This window comes from Triticum aestivum, chromosome 1A (assembly GCF_018294505.1).
Source record: "Triticum aestivum cultivar Chinese Spring chromosome 1A, IWGSC CS RefSeq v2.1, whole genome shotgun sequence".
Taxonomy (NCBI): domain Eukaryota; kingdom Viridiplantae; phylum Streptophyta; class Magnoliopsida; order Poales; family Poaceae; genus Triticum; species Triticum aestivum.
In genome coordinates, this window is record NC_057794.1 from 484530468 (window position 1) to 484554404 (window position 23937).

Here is a 23937-nt window from a genome sequence, read left to right on the forward strand (position 1 = left end):
GACGACTGGCCAACTCTCAGGATTAATATATAAAACAGCCGCGCAGGAGGACAAACTTTTATATAACAGGCAATAAATAATAGAAATGACCTTGTTCAACATTACAAAGGACAACATGATTGTATTCATGGAAATATAATGACCTTGGTACATTGCTCCTCCGTAAGGCAGGATCCTTTTAGGACACTTTCATAATATAATTCGGGCTTGCGGTGCACCTTCCCCTCTAGCGGTCCCTCGGTCATCAGCTTTTCAGCATCCATCTTCCCCCAGTGCACCTTTGCACGGGCAAAGGCCATTCACGCACCCTCTATACAGACCGGCCGCTTGATGACGTCAAGTCGAGGGCATGCACGCACAAGCCGCTTCATGAGCCCGAAGTAGCTACTTGAAATTGGCTCGGCGGGCCATAGCCGGATAATCAAATCCTTCATGGCTAGTTCGGCCGCCCTATGCAGTTCGAGCAGCTATTTCAGTTGGTCGGCAAAAGGCACCGGATAATTCGGTGCCAGATACTGCGACCAGAAGAGCTTATCCGCAGTGTTCCCTTCTTCGGCTCGGTAGAATTGGGCGGCATCCGATATGCTGCGGGGCAGTTCCGAAAATACCCCTGGAGGAATCCGAACTCAAAATTAGAAACATGATTTTCTCCTCAAATACTTGCTTTACATGGAAAAAAAGCCTTACCCGCCGCGATCATCCTCGCCTCTTGGATCTCCTGCAGGGCGCCTTGGGTTTCCCCCTAGGCATCGCGCGCGGCCTGATGAGCCCTAGCGAGTTCGGATTCTTTCTCCGTTAAACTCTACTCCAAGGTCTCGCATTTCTTCACGGACTCTTGAAGCTTCTGCTCAGCTTCAATAACCCTGGCCTCATGCTTCTCACGAAGAGCCTGCTCTGCGGCTGCCTTTTCCTTGACCTCGGCAATAGCCTTCCTCAGAGCCTCGACTTCGGTCATCGCCGCTGGCGCAAATAATGAAACATATTTTATCATACTGGAAATTTGGTCGCACTAAACGCGAACAAGGCTTGTGCATACCTTGTTTATCTTCCAACTGCCTTTTCAACTGGCCAAGTTCTTCTTTGGCCCGCTCCAAACTTTGATTCAGTCCGGAGACCTCCACGGTATGAGAGGTGATGACCCACAAGTATAGGGGATCTATCGTAGTCCTTTCGATAAGTAAGAGTGTCGAACCCAACGAGGAGCAGAAGGAAATGATAAGCGGTTTTCAGCAAGGTATTCTCTGCAAGTACTGAAATAAGTGGTAACAGATAGTTTTGTGATAAGATAGATTGTAATGAGCAACAATTAACAAAAGTAAATAAAGTGTAGCAAGGTGGCCCAATCCTTTTGTAGCAAAGGACAAGCCGGAACAAACTCTTATAATAGGAAAAGCGCTCCCGAGGACACATGGGAATATCGTCAAGCTAGTTTTCATCACGTTCATATGATTCGCGTTCGATACTTTGATAATTTGATATGTGGGTGGACCGGTGCTTGGGTGCTATTATTACTTGAACAAGAACCCCACTTATGATTAACCTCTATTGCAAGCATCCGCAACTACAACAAAAGTATTAAGGTAAACCTAACCATAGCATGAAACATGTGGATCCAAATCAGCCCCTTACGAAGCAACGCATAAACTAGGGTTTAAGCTTCTGTCACTCTAGCAACCCATCATCTACTTATTACTTCCAATGCCTTCCTCTAGGCCCAAATAATGGTGAAGTGTTATGTAGTCGACGTTTACATAACACCACTAGAGGCTAGACAACATACATCTTATCAAAATATCAAACGAATACCAAATTCACATGACTACTCATAGCAAGACTTCTCCCTTGTCCTCAGGAACGAACGTAATTACTCACAAAGCATATTCATGTTCATAATCAGAGGGGTAATAATATGCATATAGGATCTGAACATATGATCTTCCACCAATTAAACCAACTAGCATCAACTACAAGGAGTAATCAACACTACTAGCAACCTACTAGCACCAATCCCGGACTTTGAGACAAGAATTGGATGCAAGAGATGAACTAGGGTTTGGAGATGAGATGGTGCTGGTGAAGATGTTGATGGAGATTTCCCTCTCCCGGTGAGAGGAGCGTTGGTGATGACGATGGTGATGATTTCCCCCTCCCGAAGGGAAGTATCCCCAGCAGAACGGCTCTGCCGGAGCTCTAGATTGGATCCGCCAAGGTTCCGCCTCGTGGCGGCGGAGTCTCATCCCGAAAAGTTCCTTCTTATTTTTTTCTCATCGAAAGACCTCATATAGGAGAAGATGGACGTCGGAGAGCCACCAGGGGGCCCATGAGGTAGGGGGCGCCCTAGGGGGGTCCCCACCCTCGTGAGCAGGTTGTGGGCCCCCTGGTCTTCATCTTTGGCGAGGATTTTTCTTTATTTATTTTAAGATGTTCCGTGGAGTTTCAGGACTTTTAGAGTTGCGCAGAATAGGTCTCTAATATTTGCTCCTTTTCCAGCCCAGAATTCCAATTGCCGGCATTCTCCCTCCTTATGTGAACCTTGTAAAATAAGAGAGAATAGCCATAAGTATTGTGACATAAAGTGAAATAACAGCCCATAATGCAATAAATATCGATATAAAAGCATGATGCAAAATGGACGTATCAACTCCCCCAAGCTTAGACCTCGCTTGTCCTCAAGCGAAAAGCCGATAACAATAAATATGTCCTCATGTTTAGAGGTAGAGGCGTCGATAAAAATAAAATACGGACATGAAGGCATCATGATTATTATCATAGCAGCAACATATATAGATTTTGTCATATGATTACTTATGTTCAAGTGATGATCTATTCACAATGCAAAAGTATAAATCATAAACCTTATTGGGCTCCGACAAACTATAATCTCAGTCATTGAAGCAATTACAATTTATCATAACATCGGAAAGAGTCTATGCCAGAGCTAAAAAGCAAGTCCACATACTCAACTATCATTTAGTCCTCCATAATTGCTAACACTCACGCGGTACTTGTGGTTACGGAGTTTTAATCGGACACAGAGAAAGATAGGGGCTTATAGTTTTGCCCCACAACCTTTTACCTCAAGAGTAATGTCAACAATAATGGTTCATGCTCCCCTACATCCAATTAGATATATATATCATGTTCTTTCCAACATGCTGAGCTTGCCAAAGGATAAAATGAAAAAGAAAAGGTGAAGATCACCATGACTCTTGCATAAGGTAGAAGATAATAATAAAGGATAGGCCCTTCACAGAGGGAAGCAGAGGTTGCCATGCGCTTTTATGGTTGGATGCATAAAATCTCAATGCGAAAGAACGTCACTTTATATTGCCCCTTGTGATATGAACCTTTATTATGTAGTCCGTCGCTTTTATTACTTCCACATCACAAGATCGTATAAAGCTTATTTCTCCCACACCAATCAATCATACATATTTAGAGCAATTTTTATTGCTTTGCACCGGTGACAACTTACTTGAAGGATCTTACTCAATCCATAGGTAGATATGGTGGACTCTCATGGCAAAACTTGTTTAAGGGTATTTGGAAGCACAAGTAGTATTTCTACTTGGTGCTGAGAATTTGGCTAGCATGAGGGGGAAAGGCAAGCTCAACAAGTTAGAGGATCCATGACAACATACTTTACCTCAGATATAAGAAAGACATAACTCATTACGTTGTCTTCCTTGTCCAACATCAACTCTTTAGCATGTCATATTTTAATGAGTGCTCCCAATCATAAAAGATGTCAATGATAATATATCTATATGTGAAAACCTCTCTTTCCTTATTACTTCCTATTAATTGCAACAATGACCAAAGCTAAGTCTGCCAACTCCCGACAACTTTTAATCATCATACTCTTTCTATGTGAAGTCATTACTCTCAATAAGATCAATATAAACTTTTTGTTTCTTTTTATTCTTTTCTCTTTTCTATTATTCACCCAAGATCATGGAAAAATAATCAAGCCCTTGACTCAACACTAATCTTTATTATATATAACTCATGGACTCGATTACAAAGAGAGATCATAAAGCAAAACTCAAAACTAGATCATGCCATAAACTTTATTCTACTAGATCAAGATACTACTAATAGGATCAAACTAAGAAAAATGGTAAAGATAGGAGTTGTGATTGTGATACGATACCGGGGCACCTCCCCCAAGCTTGGCAGTTGCCAAGGGGAGTGCCCATACCCATGTGATTATATCTCCTTTGTCGGTGAAGAAGGTGGAGGCGACGGATAATCGCACATCGAGCATAAGAGGTCCTCCAGCTTGTGAGTAATGCCCTTGAGAGCGGCAATATGCTCCTTCAACAAAATATTTTTTTGTGTGAGATACTTGTTTTGAACAAGAGCTAACTCAATCATCTTGAAAGCTTCGATCTCAGTTGGGGTAAGAAGGTTATGATCAATTTGAAGGGTGTCTTTTGCTGCTGGAGCTTGATCCTCCGTGGCCTTCTTGATCCTTTCATCCTTGTTGACCCTCGTGGGTTCTTCCCTTTTCAGATCTATCTTCATTAGCCAAGCATCTTTGTCACCATTGTTGGAGGAGGGAGACGACATGATGCCTAGCCTGGAAAACCCTGACAGAAAATAGCTCGAAACAAGAACAGAGGAATTTTGAGTGATACAGGAGTCAAAACCTTCGGGAGAATATATAATGAATTTTTATCGACCAAAATACGTAACATGCAAGAAAACGGAGTCCGGAAGGCACACGAGGTGCTCACGAGGTAGGGGGCACGCCCAGGGGGTAGGGCGCGCCCACCACCCTCATGGGGCCCTCGTGTCCTTCCCGGAGTGCTACTTATTTTTTATAATTTTCTAAATATTCCAAAACATAGAAATATTGCCTTAAAATTGTTTTGGAGTCGGTTTACTTACCGTACCACATACCTATTCCTTTTCGGAGTCTAAAACATTCCGGAAAGTGTCTCTTATGTATTCCTCCGGGGTTACGGTTTCAATAATATTGGTTTCAACATTTATTGGATTACCTGAGATATAATGTTTGATTCTTTGACCGTTTACCACCTTCGGATTTGTGCCCTCGAAATTGTTGATCTTTATGGCATCGGAACGATAGACCTCTTCGATAACATAGGGGCCTTCCCATTTAGAGAGAAGTTTTCCTGCAAAAAAATTTAAACGAGAGTTGTATAGAAATACAAAATCACCTACATTAAACTCACGCTTTTGTATCCTTTTGTCATGCCATCTTTTAACTTTTTCTTTAAACAGCTTGGCATTTTGATAAGCTTGGGTTCTCCATTCATCAAGTGAGCTAATATCAAATAACCTCTTCTCACCGGCAAGTTTAAAATCATAATTGAGCTCTTTAATACCCAATATGCCTTATATTCTAGTTCGAGAGGTAAGTGACAGGCTTTTCCATAAACCATTTTATACGGAGACATACCCATAGGATTTTTGTATGCAGTTCTATAAGCCCATAATGCATCATCAAGTTTCTTGGACCAATTCTTTCTAGACCTATTAACAGTCTTTTGCAAAATTAATTTGAGCTCTCTATTGCTCAACTCTATTTGACCACTAGACTGAGGGTGATAAGGAGATGCAATTCTATGATTAACATCATATTTAGCAAGCATTTTACGGAAAGCACCATGAATAAAGTGTGAACCATCATCGGTCATTAAATATCTAGGGACTCCAAACCTCAGGAAAATAACTTCCTTAAGCATTTTTATAGAAGTGTTATGATCAGCACTACTAGTTGGAATAGCTTCTACCCACTTAGTAATGTAATCAACAGCAACTAAAATATGTGTGTATCCATTAGAGGCAGGAAAAGGTCCCATATAATCAAAGCCCCAAACATCAAACGGTTCAATAACAAGAGAATAATTCATAGGCATTTCTTGACGTCTACTAATATTACCAATTCTTTGACATTCATCACAAGACAAGACAAACTTACGGGCATCCTTGAAGAGAGTAGGCCAATAAAAACCAGATTGCAATACCTTATGTGCAGTTCTATCTCCAGCGTGGTGTCCTCCATAAGCCTCAGAATGACACTTGCGTAGGATCTGTTCCTGTTCATGCTCAGGTACACAACGTCTAATAACACCATCTACTCCTTCCTTATAAAGATGTGGGTCATCCCAAAAGTAATGTCTTAAATCATAGAAAAACTTTTTCTTTTGCTGGTATGTGAAGCTAGGTGGTATAAACTTAGCAACAATATAATTAGCATAATCAGCATACCATGGAGTACTATGAGAAGTACTTATTATATTTAATTGTTCATCAGGAAAGCTATCATTAATAGGTAGTGGGTCATCAAGAATATTTTCTAACCTAGACAAGTTGTCTGCAACGGGGTTCTCAGCTCCCTTTCTATCAACAATATGCAAATCAAATTCTTGTAGCAAGAGAACCCATCTAATAAGTCTAGGTTTAGCATCTTTCTTTTCCATAAGATATTTAATAGCAGCATGATCAGTTTGAATAGTTATTTTAGAATCAACAATATAAGATCTGAACTTATCACAAGCAAATACAACTGCTAAAAGCTCTTTTTCAGTAGTAGCATAATTTCTTTGAGCATTGTCTAGAGTCTTACTAGCATAATGAATAACATTTAATTTCTTATCAACTCTTTGCCCTAGAACAGCACCTACAGCATAATCACTAGCATCACACATAATTTCAAAGGGTAGGTTCCAATCAGGTAGCTGAACAACAGGTGCAGTGACTAATGCTTTCTTAAGTATCTCAAATGCTTCTACACAATCATCATCAAAGACAAATGGTATATCTTTTTGCAATAAATTAGTCAGAGGCCGGGAAATTTTTGAGAAGTCCTTAATGAACCTCCTATAAAATCCGGCGTGACCAAGGAAACTTCTTATACCTTTGATGTCCTTGGGACATGGCATCTTTTCAATAGCATCAACCTTGGCTTTATCAACTTCAATACCTCTTTCAGAAACTTTATGCCCCAAGACAATACCTTCATTAACCATAAAGTGGCACTTTCCCAATTCAAGACAACATTAGTTTCTTCACATCTCTGCAAAACTCGATCAAGATTGCTCAAGCAATCATCAAAAGAGGAACCATAGACGGAAAAGTTATCCATGAAAACCTCATAAAAGTCAGAGAATATAGCCATCATGTATCTTTGAAAGGTAGCAGGTGCATTACATAAACCAAAAGGCATGCGTCTATAAGGAAAAGTACCAAAAGGGCATGTAAAAGTAGTCTTTGATTGATCTCTAGCCGACACATGTATTTGAGAGAAACCAGAATAACTATCTAGAAAGCAATAGTGTGTATGTTTGCATAATCTTTCTAGCATTTGATCAATAAAAGGTAAGGGGTAATGATCTTTCTTAGTAGCTTTATTTAATTTTCGGAAATCAATTACCATCCTATAACCTGTGATAATTCTTTGTGGAATCAATTCATCTTTATCATTAGGAACAACAGTAATACCTCCCTTCTTAGGGACACAATGGACAGGACTTACCCACTCACTATCAGCAACGGGATAGATTATACCTGCCTCCAGAAGCTTTAGTATTTCTTTTCTTACCACTTCTTTCATTTTAGGATTCAGACGTCGTTGAGGATCACGAACTGGTTTGGCATCTGCTTCCAAATTTATTTTATGTTGACATAGAGTGGGACTAATGCCCTTAAGATCATCAAGAGTATATCCAATAGCAGCACGATGCTTCTTTAGAGTTTTCAATAATCTTTCTTCTTCATGCTCCGAAAGGTTAGCACTAATAATAATAGGATATATCTTCTTTTCATCAAGATAAGCATATTTAAGATTATTAGGCAACGGTTTAATCTCAAACACGGGATCACCCTTGGGTGGAGGAGGATCCCCTAAGATTTCAACAGGCAAGTTGTGTTGCAGAATAGGTTCCTGTTTAAAGAATACTTCATCTATTTTCCTTCTTTCATTCATGAACATATCATTTTCATGGTCTAGCAAATAGTGTTCTAAAGGATCACTAGCAGGTACGGCAATAGAAGCAAGACCAATAATTTCATCCTTACTAGGTAATTCTTCCTCACGATGTTGTTTACTAAATTTAGAGAAATTAAACTCATGAACCATATCATCCAAGCCAACAGTAACAACATTCTTTGTGCAATCTATGGTAGCATTGACAGTATTTAAGAAGGGTCTACCAAATATAATGGGACAAAAGCTATCTTGTGGAGAAGTAAGAACAAGAAAATCAGCAGGATATTTAGTTTTCCCACACAAGACTTCAACATCTCTAACAATTCCAATTGGTGAAATAGTATCTCTATTGGCAAGTTTAATTGTGACAACAATACCTTCTAACTCAGCAGGTGCAATTTCATTCTTAATTTCTTCATATAAAGTATGCGGTATAACACTAGCACTCGCACCCATATCACATAAGCTATGATAACAATGATCTCCTATTTTATCAGAAATAACAGGCACGCCTACCACAGGTCTATGTTTATCTTTATCACAAGGTTTAGCAATTCTAGTAGTTTCACCTTCGAACTGAATTGTTGGGGAACGTAGTAATTTCAAAAAAAAATCCTACGCACACGCAAGATCATGGTGATGCATAGCAACGAGAGGGGAGAGTGTTGTCCACGTACCCTCGTAGACCGTAAGCGAAAGCGTTAGCACGACGCGGTTGATGTAGTCGTACGTCTTCACGATCCGACCGATCAAGTACCGAACGCACGGCACCTCCGAGTTCTGCACACGTTCAACTCGATGACGTCCCTCAAACTCCGATCCAGCCGAGTTTTGAGGGAGAGTTCCGTCAGCACGACGGCGTGGTGACGATGATGATGTTCTACCGATGCAGGGCTTCGTCTAAGCACCGCTATGATATGACCGAGGTGGATTATGGTGGAGAGGGGCACCGCACACAGCTAAGAAATCAAGAGATCAATTGTTGTCTCTTTGGGGTGCCCCCTGCCCCCGTATATAAAGGAGTGGGGGAGGGGGAGGGCCGGCCCTCTCTATGGCGCGCCCTAGGGGAGTCCTACTCCCACCGGGAGTAGGATTCCCCTTTTCCTAGTAGAACTAGGAGCCCTTCCATGTAGTAGGAGTAGGAGGGAAGGAAAGGGAAGGGAAAAGGAGAAGGAAGGAAGGGGGCGCCCTCCCTCCCTAGTCCAATTCGGACCAGCCCAATGGGAGGGGTGCGGCCACCCTTTGAAGCCTTTCTCTCCTTTCCCGTATGGCTCATTAAGGCCCAATACGAATTCCCGTAACTCTCCGGTACTCCCGAAAATACCCGAATCACTCGGAACCTTTCCGATGTCCGAATATAGTCATCCAATATATCGATCTTTACGTCTCGACCATTTCGAGACTCCTCGTCATGTCCCTGATCTCATCCGGGACTCCGAACTCCTTCGGTACCTCAAAACACATAAACTCATAATATAACCGTCATCGAACTTTAAGCGTGTGGACCCTACGAGTTCGAGAACTATGTAGACATGACCGAGACACGTCTCCGGTCAATAACCAATAGCGGAACCTGGATGCTCATATTGGCTCCTACATATTCTACGAAGATCTTTATCGGTCAAACAGCATAACAACATACGTTGTTCCCTTTGTCATCGGTATGTTACTTGCCCGAGATTCGATCATCGGTATCTCAATACCTAGTTCAATCTCGTTACCGGCAAGTCTCTTTACTTGTTCCGTAACACATCATCCTGCAACTAACTCATTATAAGTTGCAATGCTTGCAAGGCTTATAGTGATGTGCAATACCGAGTGGGCCCAGAGATACCTCTCCGACAATCGGAGTGACAAATCCTAATCTCGAAATACGCCAACCCAACAAGTACCTTCAGAGACACCTGTAGAGCACCTTTATAATCACCCAGTTACGGTGTGACGTTTGGTAGCACACAAAGTGTTCCTCCAGTAAACGGGAGTTGCATAATCTCATAGTCATAGGAACATGTATAAGTCATGAAGAAAGCAATATCAACAAACTAAACGATCAAGTGCTATGCTAACGGAATGGGTCAAGTCAATCACATCATTCTCTAATGATGTGACCCCATTAATCAAATGACAACTCATGTCTATGGTTAAGAAACTTAACCATCTTTGATTCAACGAGCTAGTCAAGTAGAGGCATACTAATGACATACTGTTTGTCTATGTATTCACACATGTATTATGTTTTCGGTTAATACAATTCTAGCATGAATAATAAACTTCTATCATGATATAAGAAAATAAATAATAACTTTATTATTGCCTCTAGGGCATATTTCCTTCATGAATAACATGCCCATCAATATTATCAGACAAGAGATCTTTAACAATAGCAATATTAGGTTCTACTTTAACTTGCTCAGGAGGTGTATAAGTTCTAATATTGTTTTTACGAACAACAGTTGAAGTTTTAGCATGATCCTTTATTCTAACAGGAAAAGGTGGTTTCTCAATATAAGAAGTAGGAACAATAGGATCATTATAAGTGACAGTCTTTTCTTCAACTTTAATAGGTGTAGCTACTTTTACTTCTATGGGGGGATGATATTTAAACCACTTCTCCTTAGGGAGATCAACATAAGTAGCAAAAAATTCACAGAAAGAAGCTACTATCTCAGAGTCGAGTCCATATTTAGTGCTAAACTTACAGAAAATATCAGTGTCCATAAAAGATTTAAAACAATCAAACTTAGGTGTCATACCTGACTCCTTACCTTCGTCGAGGTCCCAATCTTTAGAGTTGCGTTTAATTCAATCCAATAAATTCCATTTGAATTCAGTAGTCTTCATCATAAAAGAGCCAGCACAAGAAGTATCGAGCATGGTGCGATTGTTATTAGAAAGCCGAGCATATAGATTTTGAATAATCATTTCTCTTGAGAGCTCATGATTGGGGCATGAATATAACATTGATTTAAGCCTCCCCCAAGCTTGAGCGATGCTTTCTCCTTTGCGAGGCCAGAAATTATATATATAATTGCGATCACGATGAACAAGATGCATAGGGTAATACTTTTGATGAAATTCCAGCTTCAATCTTTTATAGTCCCATGATCTCATATCATCACATAGCCTATACCATATCAATGCGTCTCCCTTCAAAGATAAAGGGAAGACCTTCTTCTTAGCAACATCATCGGGTATACCTGCAAGCTTAAATAATCCACAAACTTCATCCACATATATTAAGTGCTCATCAGGATGCTTTGTTCCATCTCCTGTAAAAGGGTTAGCTAGCAGTTTTTCCATCATACCCGAAGGAATTTCAAAAGGAGTTTCATTTTCAATAGGTTCAGTAGGTTGAGGAGCAACTCTTTGCTCTACTGGAAGGGGTGAAGATACCCCAAACAAGCCCCTGAGAGAATTACTTTCCATAGTGACAAGTGACAATAAATTTCAGCACATTATATAAATTTTTCCTTACCAAATTCCACCTACCAAAGGCGCTACACTCCCCGGCAACGGCGCCAGAAAAGAGTCTTGATGACCCACAAGTATAGGGGATCTATCGTAGTCCTTTTGATAAGTAAGAGTGTCGAACCCAACAAGGAGTAGAAGGAAATGATAAGCAGTTTTCAGCAAGGTATTCTCTGCAAGTACTGAAATAAGTGGTAACAGATAGTTTTGTGATAAGATAGATTATAACGAGCAACAAGTAACAAAAGTAAATAAAGTGCAGCAAGGTGGCCCAATCCTTTTGTAGCAAAGGACAAGCCGGAACAAACTCTTATAATAGGAAAAGCGCTCCCGAGGACACATGGGAATATCGTCAAGCTAGTTTTCATCACGTTCATATGATTCGCGTTCGATACTTTGATAATTTGATATGTGGGTGGACCGGTGCTTGGGTGCTGTTCTTACTTGAACAAGCATCCCACTTATGATTAACCTCTATTGCAAGCATCCACAACTACAACAAAAGTATTAAGGTAAACCTAACCATAGCATGAAACATGTGGATCCAAATCAGCCCCTTACGAAGCAACGCATAAACTATGGTTTAAGCTTCTGTCACTCTAGCAACCCATCATCTACTTATTACTTCCCAATGCCTTCCTCTAGGCTCAAATAATGGTGAAGTGTTATGTAGTCGACGTTCACATAACACCACTAGAGGCTAGACAACATACATCTTATTAAAATATCAAACGAATACCAAATTCACATGACTACTCATAGCAAGACTTCTCCCTTGTCCTCAGGAACGAACATAATTACTCACAAAGCATATCCATGTTCATAATCAGAGGGGTAATAATATGCATATAGGATCTGAACATATGATCTTCCACCAATTAAACCAACTAGCATCAACTACAAGGAGTAATCAACACTACTAGCAACCTACTAGCACCAATCCCGGACTTTGAGACAAGAATTGGATGAAAGAGATGAACTAGGGTTTGGAGATGAGATGGTGCTGGTGAAGATGTTGATGGAGATTGCCCTCTCCCGATGAGAGGAGCGTTAGTGATGATTTCCCCCTCCCGGAGGGAAGTATCCCCGGCAGAACATCTCTGCTGGAGCTCTAGATTGGATCCGCCAAGATTCCGCCTCGTGGCGGCGGAGTCTCGTCCTGAAAGGTTGCTTCTTATTTTTTTCTCATCGAAAGACCTCATATAGGAGAAGATGGACGTCGGAGAGCCACCAGGGGGCCCACGAGGTAGGGGCGCACCCTAGGGGGGCGCGCCCCCCACCCTCGTGAGCAGGGTGTGGGCCCCCTGGTCTTCATCTTTGGCGAGGATTTTTCTTTATTTATTTTAAGATGTTCCATGGAGTTTCAAGACTTTTGGAGTTGCACAGAATAGGTCTCTAATATTTTCTCCTTTTCCAGCCCAAAATTCCAGCTGCCGGCATTCTCCCTCCTTATGTGAACCTTGTAAAATAAGAGAGAATAGCCATAAGTATTGTGACATAAAGTGAAATAACAGCCCATAATGCAATAAATATCGATATAAAAGCATCATGCAAAAATGGACGTATCAAGAGGTAGCAGCCGCTGCAGGCGCCTGCTTATAAAAGAAGATAGATAGATGTCATCAAGTGAGTCTTCCTGCGAACATAAAATTTATCCTTTGTCCGGTCCTTTCTTGCACCGAATAGTGTATCAGGGGCTACTATCTATACTATGACACTCTTCGAAACCTCATAAAACATACCTCAAAGCCTTTTATAAGGCTGATGCAGGCTTCATTCAGTCCACTCTCAGCAGACTGAATCTCCTTAATCACTGCACCGATCAGGGCACGGTGCTCGTCGACGATGGAGGCGCTCTTCAGCGCCGCCAACAAAACATCCGGCACCTCTGGTTGGACAGAGATTGCCGGTGGAACAGGCACGCCCCCTCCAGCCGAGGGAGGCTGCCTGCTTGGTTCTGGAGCCGTATTGATCTCCGGAATTGCGTCCGGCTGGGAGCCAAATTCAAGATGGCTCCCGCCGTCGACTCCCATGGGAATCTTCTCCCCCATGTCTCCGGCCGCTGAAGTTTGACCTCTAGGCGCCGCTTTCATGATCTCTTCCCCCCCCCCTCCTCCTTGGCCGGGGTCCTTCTGGGACGAAGCCTCGGTGTTATTCACATATTTGGGGGAAGGGGCCTTCAGGGGCGTCCCGCTCTCCATAGCATCCGAGCTCAGCAAATCCCCGGATGAGGATCGTTCGATGCGGGACCTCGCCAGACTACAAAAAATATAGCTCAGGTTAAAATATTATGCCATGATGAGTCTGGACGCATAAACGTGTTTGGATTTTATACTCACGAGTTCACCAGGGGTTGGGCCCTGGGATCCCACACCGGGCTGCTATCGGCGGCGATAGTGGACTCTTCCGGAAGAGGAGCTTTTCCCCTTTTAGGCGACTCGGACTCCAAGTGTATGGAGGCCGCCCTCTTCTTTCTTCCCCCCACTGGGGATTCGTCTTCCTCCTCCTTGTCGTCCTCTTCGAAGGCAGAACGAATGTTGGAGCCTTCAGATATTGTGTTTGAAGTGCCGCGGCGACGAAGGCCGCCCCGGGTCTTTTTGGCCTCCTTCTCGGCCTTCTTCTTCGGCACCTTGTACGGCGCCGGGACCAGCATCTTCGTCAGAAGTGGGCCGGGCGGTTCTTCAGGCAACGGGGCCGGACAGTGGATCCGCCCCGCCTTCTTCGTCCAGCCCTAGGGGAGTCAAGGAAAACACATTAAGCATTTCCCTTGGGTTATGCGGATAAAACGCATAAAAACTTACCAAGCTTGCAGGGCGGGACAGTTGGTACCCGCGGTCCTCGGCCGAGTCCGGCCATGATTTGCCGGACTTGAAAAGCACCTTCCAGATGTCTTTGTGCGAGGAGCCAAAGAGCTCTCGCTGGGTCTGGTGCTTGGTCGGATCGAATTCCCATAGATTGCAAGTCTGGTGCTGACAAGGCAGGATCCGGCGAACTAACATCACCTGGACTACATTGACAAGTTCGACGTTCTTGTCTTCCATATCTTTAACGCGCGTCTGGAGCACAGGCAGTTCGTTGGACGAAGACCAGTTCAAGCCCTTCTTGGGCCAGGACGTAAGCCGTAGAGGGGCTCCGGATCAGAACTCTGGAGCAGCGGCCCATTCCGTGCCGTGCGGCTCAGTGATGTAAAACCACTGCTGTTGCCACTCTTTGACGGAATCATTAAAAGTACCTGTTGGCCATGTGACGTTGGGCATCTTGCTCACCATAGTGCCCCTCCACTCGGCGTTCTCGCCACTCACCACCTTGGGCTTCACATTAAGGATCTTCAGCCATAAGCCGAAGTGTGGCGAGATGCGGAGAAAAGCCTCGCACACGACGATGAATGTCGAGATGTTGAGGAAGGAATTTGGGGATAGATCATGAAAATCGATCCCGTAATAATACATGATGCCGCGAATGAACGGGTGGAGGGGAACCCCTAGCCCGTGGACAAAATGAGGGAGGAATACAACCCTCTCTTGGGGTTCCGGAGTAGGAACGATCTGTCCCGCCGTCGGGAGACGGTGGCCAATTTTTTTGGCCCGATACCCGGCCTCCCGAAGCTTTTTGATATGCTTCTCCTGGACGGTAGAGGCCATCCACTTGCCTCCTGCTCTGGATCCGGACATTTTTGGAAGGCCTTTGTGGGCGGAGAAGACGAACGCTCGGGTGCTTGAGCTCAGGCGAAGGGGAATGGATCGGGAAGAAGAAAACGTGGGTGCGAAAGGGAGTCCTTATCCCCTTATAAAGGCAGCAGGGATTCTGCGCCTCCCCACTTGCCTGGTAAACTCGCTTATTCCCCAAGCGCCGTGATTGATGGCACGGTTGGGTTACCCACACCCGTATTGATGAGAATCCCGTGATAAGGGGACACGATCTCTGTTTCGACAAGACGTGCCAAGAAAACCGCCTCGCAATATGTGTAGTAGCTGGTTGAGAAAAACGGTTCGAATAATGACCAGGCCATGGCGTGATGTCACTCTATGAAATTTGTCAGCAGATTAGATTTGTGGGATATTATACTCTCTACGGTGGTATGTGGAATTTGTTTTGCAGAGACGGACACTATCCTTGTGTTCGAAATCTTCTATGGAGTATTCGGAAGAAGAACCCGCCTTGCAATGCCGAAGACAATCTGCGCGCCGGACTCATCATCATTGAAGCTTGGTTCAGGGGCTACTGAGGGAGTCCTGGATTAGGGGGCCCTCGGACGGCCGGACTATATCCTTTGGCCGGACTGTTGGACTATGAAGATACAAGATTGAAGACTTCGTCCCGTGTCCGGGTGGGACTATCCTTTGCGTGGAAGGCAAGCTTGGAAATTCAGATATGTAGATCTCCTCCCTTGTAACCGACTCTGTGTAACCTTAGTCCTCTCCGGTGTCTATATAAACCGGAGAGTTTAGTCCGTAGGACAACAACAATCATAATCATAGGGTAACTTCTAGGGTTTAGCCTCTACGATCTCGTGGTAGATCAACTCTTGTAATACTCATATCATCAAGATCAATCAAGCAGGAAGTAGGATATTACCTTCATCAAGAGGGCCCGAACTTGGGTAAACATTGTGTCCCCCGCCTCCTGTTACCATCCGCCTTAGACGTACAGTTCGGGACCCCCTACCCGAGATCCGCCGGTTTTGACACCGACACCCTTCATCTCATAATATAAGATCGTTTTGCAAGCTATTGCAAGACGATCTTATATTATGGGACAAAGGGGACATTTGCCATCTTTAACGGTTTTCTTGGAAGAAAGATGCTCTTTTGCTATGAATTTCCAGATTCTACTACGTGGAGAAGTTCACGTCGTCATGTGTACCAGAGCTTCGATCAGCCATGGAATCAACTGTTCGCCTTCGTTACAGGCCTACTATGTGTAGGGATTCACACAATCACGATGTTGCCAAGAGGACAACGAAACCTCCAACACAACTGAAATTTTGTCGACTTTCTTGATTTAAGAAAGGATGCTAGACAAAAAACATAAGAAAGGATGCTAGACAAAAAAGGTTTTGTGATGTCACCTCTATTACGCTGAGTTTGGTTTCATGGTTAGCATTGATTGACTGAACCATTTGGAAAATATGATTGGTGTCGGTTGACAATATTTCCGTTGTGTTGGAGGAGGGAGGTTTGGTGCCTAGGCTCACATGCACCTGATATGGGCAGTAAATTCAAAATAAAACTTATTTCCTTAGGCACTGAAGATGTTCGAGTGTGCTAGGAGTGTGCAAATGTTTTGGGACAATGACATTTGAGTAGCTCTGGACAAAAAAAAGCCTCTTGGATATCAACGAAAAAAATAGGCATTTTGAAGGCCTGATTTTTTTTGTCTACTCTTTCAAATTTATTGTTCATGCGGGAGTAGATGAGCCTGAGCTCATCTATGGATTACGCCTTGTGTTGGCTGTCTCTAATTTTATCATACCTTTTCAACTACACCCTTTGTCTCATAATATAAGATCGTTTTGCAAGCTTTTACAAGACGATCTTATATTATAGGACAAAGGGGACATTTGCTATCTTAACAGTTTTCTTGGAAGAAAGATGCTTTTCCGCCATGAATTTCCGGATTCTACTACGTGGAGAAGTTCACGTCGTCACGTGTGCCAGAGCTTCGATCAGCCATGGAATTAGCTGCTTTGCTTCATTACGGGCCTACTATGTGTAGGGATTCACACAATCACGATGCTGCCAAGAGAACAACGAATGTTCCGCGTATGGGGCTTGTCATTCTTTACAAAGAAGTAGTTCGGGAGAAACATGGTAATTAGCTGCGGATGTTACATTATTGTTCTTTTTACGAAAAGCAACCACCGTACATAGTCAATATCGAAACACCAAAACATTTTATATTTTGGAACGGAGGAAATATTATTTATTTATCTTCATTCTTGCGAAGAAGTCATCTGGGACAAACACGGTAGTTAGCGGCAGCCGTTACATGTTGGAACGGAGAATGGACGGCGGAGATCGCTTGATGCTCGTTGTCGGCACCGGATCCGCCTCGCGCTCCTCGGACGACGTGCTCTTTCGACCCACTCACGTACGCGTGCATGATTAAAAGCAGCGTACATGTCCGGATTCTATGACGAGAGACTGACTAGATTCTAGACGTACCCAAACGGCAATAGCCATGGAACATGATCGAAAAGCACGTAACAACTACGTAAAGCACCTTGTTTATTTATCACCACATAGCCTTTCTTCCACGATGAATGGTAATAAGATCGATCCAGACAGACACGAACTCAGAATCGTCAGCCAGCCCGGCAGCTACACGAGGAGGTTGAGCAGAGGAGGGTCTCTGACGACGCGGCGGAACAGTCTCCTCGGTCGTCACCGCCGCGATGATCCTCCAGCGGCGGCGGGCAGTTCAAGTCCAGCGCCTCCTCCTCCTGCTGGCGGTGCTCATCCTGCACGCGCGCCGCCTTTGCCCCGGCCTGCTCGTGCCAGCGCATGCTCCCGCCTGGCGCCTCCTCCTCCTCCACCCGCGCCTGTGCGTCGGCCTGCTTGTGCCCGGCCAGCGCCACCTCCTCCTCCAGAGGCGGCTGTGCGTCGGCCTCCTTGTGCCGGCGCATGTGCACTGCGCCCAGCGCCTCCTCCACGTGCGGCTGTGGCTCAACCTGCTTGTGGCGGCGCATGTGGCCGCCGAGCGCCTGGCCCATGGAGAACTCGAGCCCGCAGACGGCGCACTCGTGGTGCGGCCGAGGCTTGCGAGTAACCGGCCGCTGCTGGCGCGCCTGCAGCCGGGTGTGGCCCGTCCGGTGGCCGCCCAGCGCCTGGAACGTCGGGAACCGCCGGCTGCACGTCCGGCACACGAACGCGCCCCCGTCGCCGTCGCCGCCACCCCCGGCCGGCCGCCTGCGAGAGCCGGTCGCCGCCCGATCGTCTGCACCAGGCGTCGCAGGCGGCGTGAGCTGCTGCGCGTCGGCGTGCGCGCCCTCGGCCCCGGCGGCGGCCACGTCCCACCGCGGCAGCTTCATGGTGTCCCGCGGGAAGGGCTCCTCCCGGGCGATCTTTTTAACGTCGACGCTGGCTTCTCCTCTCCCTCTCTCTCGGTGGGTACGTGCGTGCGTGCGTACCCGGCCCGCACAACCAGCACACACGCGCTGCCTTCCGATTAGCTAGGAGCAGCACGTACTACTGTGCTAAGTAGCGGACGAAAAGCGATCCGGGCGGGGGAAGTCGGCTGGGGAGATATGCGTCCGATTCCGACCGGACGACTGGGCGCCGCGCATGTAGGGGGTGGGATCTTTCGTGGCGGGCGGGGGCGATCGGCGTCGTCGGTTCGATCCTGGGGGTGGTGGAGACTGTGGCCCGGGCGAGCGAGCGATCGACAAGGGGTCGCTGTCGCGCCACAGCGCGCCTGCTCGCGTGTCGAACGGCCCTTCGTCGCCGCAGGCCCGCGCACGTATGTAGGCGGGTGGTTTGGTGACGACGCCAGATATTAGCAAGCGTGTGCTGGGAGTGACTTTTCTTCGTTGCTTTCCCATGGGTTCCTTCACTTCGTTGAGACAGAGGAGTTAGCGCCGACCTAAACAGACGCGTGTTTTATTTGCTTTTTGTCCGTTTGGTCGGCTACCGGCTCGTCATCCGTCTGTATCGAATCGATGCACCCGACTGGCCGACCCAATTCTCATCCGTGCGAAAAACAATTTGAACTTAAAAAAAGGCCCGCGGGAAAGTGTTGCCCATGCCATCTTGGTATTGCGTGAAGGGGTCGGCAGTGTCTCCATGCCCTTGAGCAAAGGTGTCGGTCGTGCCCTCGTGACCGGCCATGAAGGGGCCTCGGCCGTCTTGGCTTTGGGTCTCGTCAAGATCGAGGGTCGCGTCACCCACACCGCCTTCGAAGATGATATACTCTATGATGAAATAGTTGGCCGTCTCGTCGTCTGTGGCCGCATTTGTGTCGAACAGGTTGTGGCCGTCGGGATGCATGCTGTCGGGGATCTCCCGCGGTCATTTCCTCTGGCCCCCGGTGGACGATCCACCGGGCGCAGGTTGGCGTTGAGGTCGATGGCCATGGCAGTGCGCGTGGCCGGCGCAACCACGCTTACCTCCGGCGAACAGTCTCCCGAGAAAGGTGGAGAAATGGGAGGCTTGCGGGTGGGGATGAAAGCCGGGTGCCTACGGCGTGGCCAACGTGCATGGAGACTCTGGTAGCGGCAGACGAACAACTGGCGAGCCCGTGATGGCCTGGGATTACCCCTAGGTAGAGTGGGGCCTCCCTAGTGGCCGCAGCGACGAGGGCATTGTTCTGTGCAATGGCGGTCTAGTTGTGCGGCGGCGGCCGTGGCTGCCTCCCTGTCGGCCTGCACCTGCCGATGTTTGTCCGTTTGGGTCATCGTATTGGGCTTTACTTTTATGTCTGTTTCGACCCAAATGAACACGCGCGGACAATTTGGATCGGCGCATTGGAGTTGCTCTTAGCCGATGGTTAACGAACATACTAAAGCGTGACTGTCGCCTGAGGGTGTCGGACGGTGGTCGTTGGTGGCCAAGTCATGCTTGCTTGCTCGCTCGTGGAGAAGTGATGATAGGACCATGATGTTTGTGTGCTACCTCGGAAGTATGTGTGGTTATCTGTCATGTGTCAGGTCGGCCGACTGTGCCTCCGATGTTACCATGGAATATCATGTCACATGACAGCTTGTGTGGACGTTTGTGGCGGTTTTAAACTGGATTTGCGCAATTAACCGGCTAATTCTCTTCGTACAATCAAAATACATTGATTGGGGCAACTGCCTCCGAGTTCAAAAAACAAGCGGAACAACCGAAGGCAAAGTAGTTACATCAATCGAGGGTCATCTTCATATGCTGCCTGGTCACAACCGTCTACCTTCAGGCTGGCGAACAATACACAAAGATGTAAGTGGCACAGAAACCTTCATAGCTGCAAGGTGAATTTTGGCAAACTCTGGTATTGTTTCTTTGAAGCGAGAAGAAGGTGGCCTGTTAACCTCTGTATGTAAGCTTTGTACTGACACGACGAGTAACAGTAAAACAACGAGGAGATGAAGTGAACCAACCAAAATCGAGACGGTCACATTTCACAATCTTTGTCCACGCAAATTTCGAGCACTCGTAAAACTGAACAATCATATAACGTCAACGAAAACGCGTAATTTTACACCCACAGATTCGGACATTTCTATTTTGACAATGAAATGAACACATTGGTCCAATCTCCAATGCCATCTTCGTCCACAAGAACAGGACACGTCACATAAGCAGAGATTTGGCAAAGTGCTCTCTTGCCGTTGTTAGGGCCTGAACTATAGTCTGCACACAGAAAACATTAACTTAGTTCAGTTAAAGCAACCCTTTCTACTAGGAGATAGCAACCAGTTTCATAAGTAGAAAATGATTATGTTGTCTGCAACCTACCTGCTCGGCGATTGATGTGGCACCCTCTGCTCCATGAGCTAGTACCTTTTCAGCTATCACACTTCCTTCTGTTTCTAGGACAACCCTGGGAAGCCATTCAAGAAAATAAGGTAAAACTTAAGCAAAGGAATAAGGAAATCTTGGAAGAGTAGTCATATATGGAAGCCTAAAACATGTAAATCAATGGTATTTAATACATAAATAACATTTCAAATGAGAAGTTTACTACTATTCCAGATCTTGGAAGGCATCTTTTTATTTATCAAATTTTGCCATTTGTGACCAAGGGCCATAGTTGAGTAATAAATAGCTTTGATTTATTATTAACTAATGGCATGTGCCTTTTCTTTTGTGCAGGTACCGATAAAATTCCTTATTCATGCCACCATTCCCAAAGACCGGTGTTATCATGAGCAGGCAGTTGAGCAAGGTCAAGTATTATAAAGAAGATGAAGAAATATAATTGAACAATAAAAAGTAGTAAGATTAGGACTTACCCTCCATCAACAATTTCATCAAGGCATAATAGGATTAGATCCAGATTTTCAAGAGCTGTTCTTTTGTCGACATTATTTCTGAAACCAATGAGATGGGAAACAAATCCGTATGCAATCAGATGTTAACGTAACAATATTATGTTATAAAATAAATAGGTAGAAAATCTGACTATATTGAGCACCTGAGAATAATGTCAATAGCATCAGCGAATCCCTGAAGAACTGATGCTAAAATAAGTTCATTGTCCTCGTCTCCTCCAGTAACAAAAAAATGCAGGTCTTGGATAAACTTATATACAACAATTTGACCATCAAACATTACAATCTCAGCTGTAAATGGGGAAAGCAATAAATGGAACTTAATAGCTTGAATTACATGAGTAGTCTTCAAGTAAGAAACACATACAGATCAACAGAAAGTTTCAGACGGACACGTCTCCTGTTTAAGTAGAAAAATCAACTCAAGTAAAGTGCAATACTATCTGAAATCATCTTCCAATTGGTGAGTATGGTGGAAGTGCGAAGTGGCAACTTCAGCCAAAGATAACAAAATTTAAATTACTTTCCACAAGCCCTAATGAAGGATACTGGTTTCCATATAAGTATATAATAATATGAGAATGAACTTATGCGCTTTTTTGTTAGACAAACTTATTTTGTGGCCTTACGGAAATGTTTGCATGTTGCCTAATTTGCATCACAAACCCATGCCAAAATTTGGCGCCTATCATGTTAAGCACAAAATTTTCCGCCGAAAAAGAATTGCTAGCAGAACGAATGCTTGACATGTTTGTTTACGAACTTCCAGTGTTTTGGTAAAGGAAAAACTGGCCGCAATCAAAATTCATCTAGCGTGCAAGCGAGTGCAACCATAGAGGCACAAGGTTTGCTAACACACCCACCTAGTTCGAGAATCACTGCAACATCAATTACGGTCAGATGGTTAATACGTAATAAAGTTCAATTTGATGCATACTATTTTAAGGATATATGGCTTAGCAGGATGCTTCATTAGGTGTTAATTTGAGAGAGAGAAAAAGGATGAGTGCAAAACCTTATCAAAGAGAAGCATGAGAACGGAAGAGAAAGACATATAGATAATCATATATTGTTGTTCATATACAAACAAATTAACATAGTTTTCCATCCGAATACTCATAATTCACGAGGTAGTGATTAGCACCAAAGGAAGAACGATGGGAGATATGGTTAATTCAATTTTGAACCAAACTGTCAGTACAGAAGAAACCATAAGTTAATTATAAAGAGCCACCCTCTTTTAGGAGCATACGGAAAGTAGACAATTCGGTTAACAACAAATCAATGCGAGATATCAAACGCATGAATTTGCGGTTTCAGAAAGACAGCAAGCATTATGGACCAAAACATCGGAGTACTACAACCAGCACCGATCATCAGACATACAAAATCACCTTTCCTGTTGTTAAAAATAGAGTAAGGCAGAGTGCGGGTTACCCTCTGCTCCAGAACTTGCTTTCTGGGTCTTGACGAAGACCGACTTCTCGAAGGCCAGCTTCGCCGAGAGCACGGGCCAATCATCCGTGTAGTACTTGACGGCGACGCGCTTCCCCTCGGAGTCCAGCAACAGAATGTTCTTCACCGACGGGCAGGTCTCCTGCGCGAACACAGAACCAAGGATCAAACGAACAGCAACAGCAGATCCCGATTTGCGCCCGCGTGAAAACACTGCCTCCCAGCCCAGACTGAGAAGAAACACACGAGGGAGGATGAGCTGCGCCTCATCGGTAACCGAATCGTCGTCAAAGCTATCATACGATGCCGCCCATGGCGGGAGCCGGCCGCGGCGGATCGGGGCAAGCCGGGAAATCGACTGTACGGCGGGCGCAGAGCAAAGGAAGAGCGTAGGGGGTGGCAGTGCTGCTTACCATTGGGGGAAGCCGGACGGGTTCGCTGGGAGCGCGGGGGAGCGGGACGGCGGACGAGATCTCCGGCGGTTGCGCAGCGCGGACCGACGACGGAAACGGGACCCGGGGGGACAACGCAACGCACGGCACGAGTGAGGTGAACGAAACGAAGCACGAGTAGACTACACGCTCCTCGCTGGGCTTTTTACGGCTTCGGCCCGAAGCGTTGGCGTGCTTAGGGCCGGGCCGTAGTCAAATTTGAGAAACATTTTGATGATGTTTTGCGGAAAAAACAATTAAGAATAAAGCTATGGAAGGGAGTTATTGAGCACCGCTTAAGAAGAATGACAAGCCTGATCAAAATTCAGTTTGGTTTCATGTTTGGAAAGTCGACCATGAAAGTTATTTTCTTGGTACGACAACTTACGAAGAGATAAAGGGAGCAAAAGAAGAACTTGCATATGATGTTCATTGACTTGAAGAAGGCCTATAATAAGATACTGCGGAATGTTATGTGGTGGGCCTTGGGGAAACACAAAGTCCCAGCAAAATACATTACCCTGGTTAAGAATATGTACGATAATGCTGTGACAAGTGTTCAAACAAGTGATATCGACACTGATTTTTTTTTAAAGAGGTTAACCCCGGCCTCTGCATCAAAGCGATGCATACGGCCATCTTATTAATAAGTA

At 45.0% G+C, this 23937-nt stretch overlaps 2 protein-coding genes across 2 annotated transcripts; both read right to left on the reverse strand.

Moving 5' to 3' along the window:
• Positions 1-17417: 17417 nt before the first annotated feature.
• LOC123152593 (zinc finger protein 775-like) lies at positions 17418-18606 on the reverse strand. Its single transcript, XM_044572126.1, has one exon. It carries the CDS (start codon positions 18456-18458, stop codon positions 17733-17735), a length of 726 nt encoding a protein of 241 aa, XP_044428061.1. The 5' UTR covers positions 18459-18606; the 3' UTR covers positions 17418-17732.
• Positions 18607-20490: 1884 nt separating this feature from the next.
• Positions 20491-23451, reverse strand: LOC123059189 (coatomer subunit zeta-1). Its single transcript, XM_044481816.1, has 6 exons — positions 23267-23451; positions 22836-22995; positions 21542-21689; positions 21360-21437; positions 20863-20947; positions 20491-20757 (listed from the first exon to the last, which is right to left on the reverse strand). The coding sequence occupies exons 1-6, from the start codon at positions 23267-23269 to the stop codon at positions 20698-20700; spliced, it is 534 nt and encodes a 177-aa protein (XP_044337751.1). The 5' UTR covers positions 23270-23451; the 3' UTR covers positions 20491-20697.
• Positions 23452-23937: the final 486 nt, after the last annotated feature.